The sequence below is a fragment of the Fundulus heteroclitus genome, chromosome 11 (genome assembly GCF_011125445.2).
Source record: "Fundulus heteroclitus isolate FHET01 chromosome 11, MU-UCD_Fhet_4.1, whole genome shotgun sequence".
Classification (NCBI taxonomy): Eukaryota; Metazoa; Chordata; class Actinopteri; order Cyprinodontiformes; family Fundulidae; genus Fundulus; species Fundulus heteroclitus.
Window position 1 is genome coordinate 35,038,207 of NC_046371.1, and position 13,520 is coordinate 35,051,726.

The following is a 13,520-nucleotide window of genomic DNA, read 5'->3' on the forward strand; positions in this document are numbered from 1 at the left end:
GGAAAACATTATGAAGATCATGTGTCAGCCATGCTTTACTTCGCGTTGGGTCAGTCATCCAAATAAGGTGGTTGTATTGCAACAAAATGTAGGAAAGAGTAATATGCATGAATGCCTTTGTAAGGCACCATACTTGTTCCACCGGCATAACACTGTCCTTGATCTGAGATCAGAACTGAGATTGGCCAACAAGTTCATATTGTCCTTCCCTAGCTGAAGATGAGACACGTCACCAGGCAACAGGCAGAATAAAGCCTGTTGTACACACATCAGAGGCGTAAAATTACACACATCTTCTGGGCTCTCCGCTAAAACACAAGCTACAACAACAACCCAATCTCAGAAATCAGCCACCGGTGCGGCTTTTCTCTGTTTGCAAAAAGCCGAGCCCTGGAGGCGTCGGGGTGGGGGCGGTTGGCGTGTTGGTTTTACAGTGATGAAAAGTTAAAAGTGGTCTGAGGAATTAGCCAACAGGCTGGAATTGCGGGTCGTACATCAGCGCCCCTTCTCACTCATCCATCATCTTACAGCCTGGGATCCCCCTCGGGGATGGTTCCCATGGTCCGTGCCAACCCGAGCACGCTCTCTAGCACAGGCAGAAAGATAATAACACTCCAGGTGAGGCTGCAGATGCAGACATGCCAACTCTCGTTAACATCAGGGCTTAAAGGTCCGGCACACGTGCAGGCGGAGCAGTGGCAAATTGAAACCAGAGACTTTCTCCTCTGAGCCTGTAGTGACATGAGACGCATGTGTTTTTTTTTAAACAATCAGTAATACAGTAAAGAGGGAAGGAATAAACTTGAGATTCTGTTTTTAACATAAGCTAAGACAGAACACTCAGGCTTTTCTTGACAGCTAGGGATTTCCAGTTGTCTATGAGCTCTTCCCTGTTGAATTTTCCTCCTTAAGACTGGAATATATGATAGGCTCTTTGAGTACAACAGAAAATGAAAGTACATGAGAATCAGAAAAAAAGAATGAGGAAACAGGATTTGACCTGTTGATCGCTGATCAGAGCCTATCAGGTGTGAGATTCTGGTCCCCTTGGCGACTGATTAGTGCCTCTCCAATTACTAAACACTTGCATGTGTCGGTAATGTGAAATATGCCATTTATTCTCAACTTTAGCAAATGAAAAAAATAAAGCACAGTTATTTTGAAAAGGTGTTTTAATGCACGAAGCGACACCGGACCGTAACAGCTTCAGGACACTGAAGGTGTTTCCAAACAGAAAGGCTCCGTTAACATACAGTAGAGTCCGTGTTCCTTTAATTGTTACTTACAGGATGCGCTGCGGCTTTCCAAATAGTCAAAAAGGACATACTCCGTGGTTACGTTCAACACACTTGGTAAAATAGTGAAAAATAAAGGGTAATATACATTCCATTTACAGTGTACATCTTACATCTAGCTTTTATCAGCATTAATCACAGGAGATATCTACACTAGCCCAGGCGGATCCAACCCGACCACTGGGTGAGGCAGCTGATGAGTATGAAGGACAGTTCTGTACAGTGTCCGCGGTGCGTTTCTTCCTGTTAGCATGGTGCTGAGGCGCACTGTGGGCTGGGGGATTGTGGGCAGTCTTTGTCCTTGTGCTCTGTCAATTTTAGAATGACGACCTTCCTCTGGAGCTGCTTCACCTCCAGGACAGGAGGCTCCTCAGCCGACGGCTGGACCGAGCTCTCCGTCACCAAGTCCTGGCGTACCTGCGGCGGCAGCAGCATGGTAATGACGTTCGAGTGTCTGCCCTGCACAGCCAGGTGCAGCGGGCTGAGTCCCTGCTCATCTGGCAGGCTGCCGCCGTCCGGACAGTGACTCAGCAGCTCTTTCACAACTTCCCCGTGTCCGTTCTCTGCCGCCAAGTGGCAGGGCGTGCGCTGGCCGTGGGTGGATACGTAGGGGTCGGCCCCCTCCGCTATCAGCATCTTGACCGTGGCCAGGTGGCCGCGCTGCGAGGCCAGGTGCAGGGGCGTGAGTCCTTCAGCGTTCTGGCAGTTCACGTCCGCCTGGTGTTTGATCAGCAGGCGGGAGGTGCTTGTGTGGCCCGTTTCTGCCGCCACGTGCAGCGCCGTGTTTAATTCGGACGACGGGACGTGGACATCCGCCCCCAGCTCGACCAGGATCCGCGCTACTCTATACTGCCCCCGTTGGGATGCCAGGTGCAGTGCCGTGCGGCCATCTGTCGTCTGGCTGTCCACATTAACGGCGGCCTGCTTGACCAGCAGCTTGACAATGCCCAGGTGGCCCTGCCAGGCGGCAAAGTGCAACGCCGTCCAGTTGTTCTTGCCCCTGATTTGAACGTCAGCGCTGCGGCTCAGCAGCACCCTGATCACGTGTTCCTGGCCGTGCTGGCACGCCACGTGAGCCGGCGTGCGTCCCTGGCCGTCGGTCTCGTTGATGGTGGCCCCCCGGTCCAGCAGCAGCCTGGTCATGGCCTCGTCTCCGTTCTGGGCCGCCCAGTGCAGAGGTGTGTACTGGTCCTCGTCTTTAGCATTCACATTAGTCCTGCGCCGACCGAGCAGGAGTTCAGCCAGCGGCTTCAGGTGCTTCTCTGTGGCCAGGTGGAGAGGCGTGGAGCCGCGCGCGTTGGGAAGATTGGGATTGGCGTCATTCAGAAGGAGGAACTTGACGGCCTCCTCGTTACCCAAGGTGATGGCGAAATGGAGGAGGCTATCTCCTCCATCAAGAGGAAGGTCAACATCCTGAGGCTGGAGGATCTTCATTAGCTTAGCAGTGTCTTTGGTCCTGATGGCTTCACACAGCTTCCGCTTCTGGACTTCAGCAGAATCTGGACAGTATGAAAGGACAAAAAAGGTCTTTAGAAAAGTGATTACTTATTTGGGCTCCTCCTCCTCCTCCACTTGTAGGTCTTTGATTAGCTCTTACCAATTGTGGTCTCCTTGTCTAAGTACGTGTTGATGGAGTCTTGGGAGGAGAAGGCTGAATCTGCAGAGGAGATGCCCGACAGTCTCTTGCAGGTATTCTCTTTGCTGTGGCAGCTGTCCTCCTTCACCTGATCGAAGCTCCTCGAGATCCCAGAATCCACCTGGCTCAGCAGCTCTGACAGGCTGTAGTCTTTTTCCGGCAACATGGCCGACTTTGGGCGCACCGGTTTGTTGGCATTGCCCTGTGGAAAACTCCTTTGGTTAGCATCCAGCCTTTGGTCAAACAGTTCTTTGACATTCTGTACATTCCATTACATTGACACTCACACATGTAGCTGGGACGCGTATCGAATCGCACTTTCAATGACAGGACGATAGAAAACCATTGGGTTTCAAATGCAACTGGAAGTTCAAAACAGCCTCCTCCTTTTTTTTTCACAGAAATCCCTGCCTAATAGCTCTTAAGTTCCAGGAGCTGGACGTCCGCCTCTAGCTGCTCACAAAGCAGGCGAGCGGGGGGGGGGAAATGATAGAGGAACACACAGGTTGATCAACATTCCTTTCCTGTGATGCAATGCTTGTTCTGGACCAAACGTCTGACTTATAAACTCATAACCCCGTCTGATACACTTGAGCGATAAACTCCTTGGTTACATATTAACCAACGAAGTGTTGCACCAGTTCAACAACTGTGAGAAGAGAAACGTATAAAAAAGTATAAAAACAAGGTCTTTAGGCTTTTCAAAAATAGTCTGTTAAACTCTTACAGTTCTATTCTAAATGACTATCCTTTAGAGCAGTCTAACGATGAGAGAGTTCAGCTTGAGTTCATCATTTCAACTCAGTATTCCAGCTTGTCACAAGCACTGATCGGTTAATTGTTACAAGAGGGGAATCTCCAGATCTCAAGAGCCAGAGGGTCCCATAAGCCTCTGTCTGAGACGTATTACAGCACACGGCCTTTTAACCTTCTTAAAATGGTAAAAGCTGAACTTTACAGCCCCAAATAAAATTTAACAGATGCCCAGTGCAGATAGCTTACATGTCACAGGGCAGATCTCTTCATGCCTTTTTAATAAATCTAGCTGAATCATTTATAACTATCTGCAGACAGCCTAGATAGCCCTGACTAATGCCCGGCCATTATGCAAAAGCAGAAACATATTTCTGTTGAAAAACCTGCCCAGGTTTAAGGATTTTCTTACTATGGAAAAAAGCTTAACAAAGACAGCGTTTTCCACCTAAGAATCATAGGCGAAGTTATCAGGAATAGTAATATTCCTGATATTTAACAATATTAGTAATATTGAAAAGGCACAGAACATGAGAAATAAAGGGACTTAAAAAAATCTTAAGGAATAGTTTAAGGCGGTCTAAGGTCATCCTTGCAGGCATTCTTAAATGCATCAAGGTGTTTAAAAAGCTGGCTAATAGCAAGAGGCAGGTGTACTTAAAAAAATATAAAGAGCCTAGTACAGGGCCCTGGAGCATGCCACAATTCAGCTGGACCAATGAGAGCGGAGGCCGAAAGAAACAGTTCTATTTGAAAGGCATGAAAATACCAACATTATTGTTGCTGGTAAATGGTTTCAGAGAGAGGACCGACCTACTTTAAGACTTCCAGGCTAATGCTAACCAAACCAATGCAGTAAGCCGGATATCCAAATCCAACAAATTGTCTCCTGATCACTTCTGATCACGTTTGGCAGGTCAAAGAAAACAAAAAACTCAAATGTTTCTTTCTTTATCCATAGAATGTTCTAAAACTATGGGCTCCAATCATTGTTGGCCCATAAACACGTCGACTGATCAACCACTTTATGCAAACATAAGAGCTTATAGACTGCTATAAAGAAAAGCTCTAAACAAAGATGAGAGTCCCTCATTTTTATCCATCTTTGCATCCCAATTAAGAGCCTAAACCACCATGATCGTTATTTCATGAAGATAACTTGTGAAACAAAGGGATGTGGTCTAAAATCAGTGTGTGTAATTCTGCCGTGACTTACCTGGTCACTGGTGACTGGGTTAGGGGACAGGGGCTCTGGTTCTGATGATGTTGATAATGTTGGGGTCCTGGGCTCATCATGTGGTTTTGAGCAAAGCTCCTCAGCTTCAGATGTAATTTCTGAAAGAGCAAATCATTGGATTGACCTTCACTTACGGGATAAAATGGGTTAACATTTAGAAAACGACTAGTTTAACGCCGCAGGAAACGAGCGTCATACCAGCAGAAGCAACAGTTTATCTGTCTGATGAAAGCACTTAATGTGTCCTGGTGCCGAGCAGAGAAGGCCGACTCACCCTGGAAGCTGGGTCTGGCATCAGGGCTGTTGGCCCAGCAGCGCTGCATGAGGCTCAGGAAACCCGCGCAGGCGGAAGGTCGACTCCGTGGCACTAAACCCAGATCTGGACGAACCCCCTTAACCACTTTCACCATGATCTGCAGGATGTTGTTCTCTCCTGGCGGGGAAAACATCACACTTTTATTATTACCCCATCACGCTGGCTTCATTCGAAAACTGAATCAGAGTGAATCATCGCAGAATTTCATGCCGTGCGTTGGATTTGTCACGAGGACTTTCCAGATGACACCACGTGGAGTAAAGCCCAAATGTTCAAGTAGAAACATACGTTTCAGATGCTAAATGTGCCGCGACACATCACAACCCAGGGTGGTGCCAGGTTTGCCTGCCTACACGCACTTTGTCACCATCTTTGTTAGTGCCCACATAGCATGTGCTTGTTTCCCATGGGAGCCTGCAGGCCGGGCCCTGCTCTATCCAAATATGGGATCAGCCAAGTCAGTGATTCACAGCAAACAGGCAAAGGCTTATGGCTGCTATTGAGGCCATAATACTCTTTGGGAGTGAAGAGGTTAGACTGGCAGGCATGGTAATCCACCTGGCAACACTTTACCTTTTCATTACAGGCAGTGCCTACCCTGTCTAAATTACACTCCAGTCTTAAAAAATAAGCTACATGATAGGCCTGGGAAAAGGAAACAAAAATGTGTCTACCCTTGCCCAGTCCACCTGCCTGCTGTGGAATGCAGACGGTAAACAGGCTCGCTGCAGCTCAGGTACACACCTTAAACAGTGCTGCCCAGATGTTTATGGCAATGTTAAAAATAAACGCAAAGCTGAAATCGGGACAAAAATAAACTTGTTAAGCAAAGATTCTGGAAGTCAGTTGAATTCTAGCTCCGTTTCAGCCTAGACCCACAATGGTCAAAGCAGCCAGCAGCGTTCTCTCTTTAGGACTCACTCCTGTTGTTGTAGAACGCCGGTGTTGTGCCTTACCTTGGTAGGGCTTCTTCTGTGTGAGAATGCCCCAGATCACGATGGAGAAGCTGCATCAGATAGAAAAACAACAGAGAAAGGGGTGATTGTCAGAGAGAACGTGAAGCTTTGCTGTGGTGATGTCAGCACAGAATTTCTCTTTGACCCAACAGTGTCAAAAGTTACACAAGGACGAATGGAGTTACTTTTATATAGATCATGTAAACCTCTTGTTACAAACTACAGGTGCATCTAAAAAAAATAAAAAAATAAAATAGTCTCAAAAATGGCTTTTACCAATTTCATTTCAAAAAGTGCAACAAGTTTGTTTAAACATATAGAGTCAATATCCACACTATACCCTCCCCTAACCAAGGATACTACGCAAGAGCCACAAACAAGTACTTTTAATACAGAAATTGTCTGTTCAGCTGTGCGTAGTCATGGCAAAGTCTGCTGACTCAGCACGCGTCCTGCTGACCAGGGTTGTCCACCCCATTGGTCCAGGGCCGGTGTCCTGCTGGGCTTAGATGTTGTCCTGGCTCCAACACAACGGCCGTAAGTGACTGGGTTTGTTCCTCAGCGAGTCGCCTAGCTCTGCACAGCCTGCTAATGAAGCATTCTGCTAAGTCCGCTGTGTTGAATCAGGGCCATGTCTAAAATGTGCAGGACACTGGAGTTTGGACAGCACTACTGTAGACAGCCACCGCCACCCTCCAGAATGAGGGTAAGCAACAGAAGGTCATTGCTGAAGACGTGGCTGTCCACAGACTGTTGTATCAAAACATATGCTGAGAGTTGAGTGGAAAGTAGAAAACCAGTGTGGAGGCCACATGGGCAAGGGCAGGTCTGTTACAGAGTTTAGGGAAAATTCACAAGGTGTGGACACGGCCTGAGTCAGGGCTTCATCGGCCTCCACACAAACAGGTCCAGGACAGACACTGAGGTGCACCTGTAGATTTCTGCCAACATGGAAGCAGAACCACCAGATTCTAAATATCTTACACATGTCGTCTTCTATTACGATGTTATTACACTGATATGGACAGCTGAGAAATGCCGTCTTATTTTGTTGCACGCTGTTCAGAAGAGAATTAAATGATCGATTCATCTGAATTATTGTTTCATTCATGAAATCAAATCAATCTACTGTGACTTTGCCAGCATGCTAGTTCCATTGAGCAGCACTGAATGAGAAATCTGAACAGGAACATTCACAACAAAAAAAACAAACTAGACGTCACGCTCCAAGGACACCAACCTGTACACGTCATGCTTTGTGTCAGACACTCTGTCCTTCTCTATGATCCTCTCAGGCGGCAGGTACGCAATGGTGCCGCAGAAGCCCTCCCTGCTGATGTCGTTGGTCTGGGACAGGCCGTTCCAGCGGGCCAGGCCAAAATCGGATATCTGAAGGAGAAGCAGATCAGACCCGACTTCAATCAAAAGACGGCAGCGTCGGATTTTCTCATGAACTTCCACTGCGGTGATGACTAACTTTGCCCGTCGAGGGTGACAGGCAGCAAAGCTTTTATTATGTGCACTCAGAGGTATGATGGGGGAAACGCAGCCGTGTCTCAACCTGCTGGAGAGGAGAGGCCCTTTCTATTTGTGCAGGAGAGTGCACACCCCGGCACACATGCAGACACACTCTGAGAGGAGAGGTTTGATGGAAGAGAGATTGATCGTGTTGGGACAGGCCCGGCCGAGGTGTTTACATCCAGACATTCGATTCTAGAAATCATGGTTCCCACCCAGTTACACGCCGCGCGGCTGAGCCGTTTAGAGGCCGCACAGAGAACCAAAGAGACACCTGTCTGGGAAACAGATGAGCGAGAGGAGAGGGGGGTTCTAGAAGCTCTGAGAGGCCCAGGCTCTCCACAGCCGACCCGTTGCCAGCAGGCTCCGTACCTTGACATGATAATGCTCGTCCAGCAGGATGTTGGCGGGCTTCAGGTCCAGGTGCAGAAGCGGCGGGTTCATGCAGTGCAGGAAGTTCATGCCCACCGCCGTCTCGTGAATGATGCGAAAGCGAAGCTCCCAGGGCAGCGGTTCGTTGGCCAGCAGGTTCTCCAGCGAGCCCGTCTCCATGTACTCCATGACGAGGCCCTGCGGGTCGTCGCAGATGCCATACACGGGCAGGATGTATCGGAATTTGGCCACCTCCATCTTCTTCGCCTCCTCAAGGAGCTCGCTGCGGTCCCTTGGTCAAAGAGAGGGTTGACTTTTAGATTGCAGAAACAATCAGGCTTGACTTTCCAATGCATTTCCATCCAGTCTAAGTTATAAAGCAGTGTTAAACTACTATATTAAAAAAACAATGCTAAAAACGGGTAAGAACGGCCAGAACAGACAAAACCAGAAAATTTAACAGAATAAAGCTAAGTTGGCGTAAATGCTGTCAAAGGCCAATTGAAAAAGAAGAGTTTTAAGTTATTTTAAAAAGGAAGAGAAGAGACGTTTCTAAAAGAGCTGAAGTCCCCTCCAAGCTTATGTTTCAGGCATGCGAAGGGGCAGCTAATCAGCTGACCTGAGACACGGGGAGCGTGCATGACTGTGATTCAGCTCAGACAGAAATAATAGGGCAAGACAAGGCAGGCTGTTAAGAACAAAGAAATCTGAAGATTAATTCTAAAACGTAAGGGAGTGCCAGTGGATTCTATCTAAAATAAGGAAAGTATGCTCACATTATGCCAGTGAAAACTCACACAGCACAATTTCCTACGCTCTATAGCAGAGCAATAGATGATCCACTAATACTCCATTTAAAGCAGATTTTAGTCATCTTATGGAGTGGTGAGCTCAAATTGTAACAACAAGCTTTCTCTGCATGGAGCCAGCCAAATGAAAGGGGAGTAAAACCGAGCCCTGCGGGACCCCACTCCAAAATCACGGCAGAGGAACATAAGTTTGCTCTGTTAACGTTGTGAAACGTGCAGCCAAACGGCAGCTGAAACTTATCCAGGTCATGTTTTTAACTCTCAACAGTTCCTCATTTCTAGTTCAACACTTCTTATCCATGATTCCCCCTTATTAAACGTTAACCCGCTTATCCCAAGGGAATGCTCCGGGTCACTGACTTTCAATATTTGGAATACATTTCGTCCCCAACCTGGATTCTGGCACACTTGGCTCTAAAAAACACACTAAATGTTCAGAAGCACTTTTTCTGGACATCTGTACTTCACTCGTGAGCCCTAAATCACGACATCCACACTCTAAATCCCCCAATACCTCTTTGAGACCTCAAGAACATTCCAGCATCAACACAGTCCAGGGGTGACTTGAACCCAGTTGATGTTCAGCAGCTTTATTGGCACACTGACCCTGCTGCAGGTCATCCATGACCTCAGTTCACATATCTCAGGCGCAGGCTGCTAGCCTCCTAATGAGGACAGATCAAAGACGGGTAAACCATCACGCTCGCAGGGATGGTATCTGAAAAGGCAAAATGAAGTGAGCTGGACTGAGAATGCTGCGTATCAAGCACAATCGTGTGGATGATGTCTGAGATTACTGGGCTGTAAGCGTGCATTTATGGAGCTTAAGGCCCACAAACCTTCCAGGCAGGGGCAGGAAAGAAAAAAACAAACAAACATTAAGACGGAGGACTGGGCAAGAACTTGTTTGCCGAACGCGCCGCCTAATCCGAGCTGTTCCTCCGGACCACACAATGTCCCTGCTTTAATGGAGCGAGGGCCTGGACAGACCGGTTCCACGACTTCCCATATCGTCTGTGCCGCACAGTGGCAGCCGGCGGAGCCGCCACACAATGGCCGCTTTCAGTACCTGCTGCTGGATGTTGATGTGTGGGCAGGGCATGGCTGAAGATGAATGACTATTTATGAACCCTTACAGATGTTGATGGGGGAGATAACATCTTTGGCTCAGGAGGAGCAGACGCAGCATAAATCTGAAGGGAGCCGACAGTCGAGTTGCTGGAAATGCTTTGGTGACACCTGTCAGTCTTAAGAGGCTGGCCTAACCTCCATTATTAAACAACTCAATGGAGTCCCTTGGATTCAGAAAAGTGGTTTAAGATTGCCATAAAAGTGCTTTGGATTTTCTGACAGTTATTAACTGTAGTTAGCTTTGTATGTAACACATAATAGTGGATTTTCTGAATTTTAGCCCATCAAATGCCATCTTTTGTTTCTATTTTTTCCCACCAAATATATCCTATATTCAATTTGGATTGTTTGGGGAGGTGAGAGCTTCAAGAGTTGGCAGCAACACGGGTTCCGATCCATTTCTAACATTTGTGCTGACACAACACAAAGTTGTCAAAACTCATCTTTTGATGGATTTACATTGGAAAAGGGCGATATAGAAACTTAATCATAATAGGTGGTGGTGTCGTTGTGATAACGATGAAACGATAATTGCGAGGGCAGAGGTAGAGCATGTGACCCATGTTCACACGCCTCAGTCCTCAATGTGGGTCGAGTCCTGGCCTGCTGGGCCTTTGCCACATGTATTCCCCGTCAGTCTGCTGTTAAATAAAGGCCACTAGAGCACCCCGACTACAACCCAAAAAGCAAAATAATCATTCCTCAGCCCTGATTTACAGTAGAAATATCTTTACCAGGTGGACTACATATCTTTCATGGAAGCGGCCCAGATTTTTCCCAACTCAGTGTTCTGGTTCTCAGTCATTTAACTTCATATTAACATAAAAAATACCAACTATCACTTCTAACTTATGGCAGATATGTGAAAAGTGAGTCTTTCAATAAGGAACCTGCAAAATCCAGAAACTGGAACAAAAGGGAGGAAAGGATAAGATGGAAAGAAGGACACAAGAAGAAAGGAATAACACTGGACAGGAAGGAAGGAAGGAAGGAAGGAAGGAAGGAAGGAAGGAAGGAAGGAAGGAAGGAAGGAAGGAAGGAAGGAAGGAAGGAAGGAAGGAAGGAAGGACAAGATTTGAAGGGAGGGTGGGAGATATGTAGGAAGTAGGAAAGCAGACAAGAAAGAAACCAAAAGATAGGCAAGAAGGGAGGATATAAGAAGGAAGGAAGGATGAAAACAAGGAAGGAAGAATCAGACGATAGGTTAGGGGATAAAGTCTGGACATAGACATTTTTACATATTCTTATTTTCCTTTTCCATACTTAAATCCAGACCTGGAAAATACAGGAATCAAAATCCATAATTTTCCAGCCTTTTCCAGACAGCAAACCAGGGAACACGAGTCAACGGCCCGAAAAGGTTGAAAAGACAGATTCCTCGTTCTATTTCCAAGGGCAGATGGAAGATTTTAAAGAACGAAAAATCAATAAAAGAAATAAAATGAACTGAAAGATATACATAAGCTGACCAAATTTGGTCATTTATGTCAAAAGAGATACAGCTGCGGAACATGTCAACGAAAAAAATCAAAGGAACTCGTGACGGGCTGAATGCACAACTAATAAGAGCGCCGCTTCCGCCAGTAGGAGAGTCTCATGCAATGTGACGGAACCACTGCTATGAGGACTTGCAGGAACCTGACTTCCAGCAGCATGGGGCAAACACCTACACCTGAAAAAGGTGCAAAAGGCCTCAACCGCCTTTCTTGTGCAGGAAAAACAACAACAACAACAAAACATGAGGACTGACAGACGTGCGAAACGCTGTACTATTCTAGAAGTTTGCGCAACCTCAAGGAGTGCCTGTGATGGAAAGAAGACCCCTCTGTTACTCCCACTCATGTATTTAAATGGGCCGCTCCCCGGGGTCATGCGTGATAACATCTCTGACTGGAGGCAAAAACATTTGGCAAGGCTTGGGCTTGCTGTGGTGCTTTGAATGACCCCGAGCCGTGTGGACTGGCGGGGATGCTTGCTCACTGAACAAATGAGGACGTCACGGCTCCTTCCACACAACTCAGCCGGGTGGCCCCCGTTACATCCCCCCCCCCCCCCCCGTTACATCCCCCCCCCCCCCCCCCCCCGTTACACCCCCCCCCCCCTTTACAACCACTCATCGCCCACACTGATAGAGACAGCCAGTCGCACATTACCAGCTTCTTAACTTCCCCACAATGCCACCCTGTCTCCATTGAGTGATCTGCCCATAAGACGGCAGATCAGAGGCGTGGAGCTGGCTCAGATCTGAGAACGTGGACAGAACAGAAAGCAGACACACCTAAACCCCGCTGGAGAAGAGCGGGCAGGGCAGAACGCCTCTGGGGCTTCTTACTTACTTGTCATCCAGATGAAGGCAGGGAGGACATTTGATGGCCAGCGATGTTTTCCACTTCCCATGCCGTACTTTGTATACCTGCCCAAAGCCTCCTGAGCCTATCTTCTCCCAGCTGCCGAACTCAGAGGAGTCAAAGGTCTTCAACAGCCCCATGTTCCCGTGAGGGGAATCCGGCACATCCATATCCATGTTGAGACCCGCCAACGGGGGAATATCCCTTTATTCTTCCGTCTCCAAGGTTCCAAAGTGTGGCAGCCAACACACAAACACCGACCTGAACAGCCTGTGAGCTCTTCCTTGTTTTTCCTCCTTCTACTGCCCCGAAAAGGCTCCTCCCAGCTCTTCAGGTGTGAAAGAGGGGGCCGGGCCACCTGCGATGACATCACATCCTGATGGTGAAAATGGAAAAGTTCACAAAGCAAAAGTGACAGCCCACATGCTACCTCAGTACCAAATGTTTTCAAGGCACTCTGGAAGTTAGGGCTTTCTCATAAATCTACCTGGAACAGCAGAGATTTATCCTCAATAATCCAGAGTCCAAAAAAACAAACAAACAGACCAGGTCATCTTAGAAACACACTTTGTCTCACAGTACCCAATTATCCGCCTGTGTTAATGTCAAAGGGTTTGTTTTTTGTTTATGTGGAAAAACAATTACACAAAGTACAGGTTAAATGTGAACAAAATAACTATTCACAAGTCATAAAAACCTGAATACTCTGGCATGCATTTGTATTCAGGCTTCCTTACATTTATGCCCCTTAAATAAAATTAAAGTGCAACCAACGGCTTTCAAAAATCCAAAATTTATTTTTTGGTAAGGACAGATTAAACCAACATATATAAAAAAAATAATCTGACGCCTGTATCACAGTTCCTAGAGCCGTAGCTAATTTGTAACACTTGTCCCCTGAAGGGCTTTTCACAGTTAAAATAAATGAAAAATAAAAGCAGTTACAATAAATGCAATCAGAAATGTCCACAAACCAGTTAGCACTAACTAACTAATTTGACCTAATTAGAAGTTAATCAGTCAGGTGAGACCAGGATGTAAACTTTTTGACGCCATCCTCAAACATGGCGGTGGCAGCATTATGCTGCGGGCATGCTTCTCAGCAGCAGGTACAGGGAAGTTGATGAATCCAGGTGTACCTGGGAAGAA

At 47.1% G+C, this 13,520-nt stretch overlaps 1 protein-coding gene across 1 annotated transcript; it reads right to left on the reverse strand.

Moving 5' to 3' along the window:
* Positions 1-1,154: 1,154 nt before the first annotated feature.
* ripk4 (receptor-interacting serine-threonine kinase 4) lies at positions 1,155-12,658 on the reverse strand. The gene is made up of 8 exons (XM_036143450.1): positions 12,360-12,658; positions 8,084-8,375; positions 7,434-7,582; positions 6,194-6,243; positions 5,196-5,354; positions 4,901-5,019; positions 2,893-3,133; positions 1,155-2,794 (listed from the first exon to the last, which is right to left on the reverse strand). Exons 1-8 carry the CDS (start codon positions 12,545-12,547, stop codon positions 1,542-1,544), a joined length of 2,451 nt encoding a protein of 816 aa, XP_035999343.1. The 5' UTR covers positions 12,548-12,658; the 3' UTR covers positions 1,155-1,541.
* Positions 12,659-13,520: the final 862 nt, after the last annotated feature.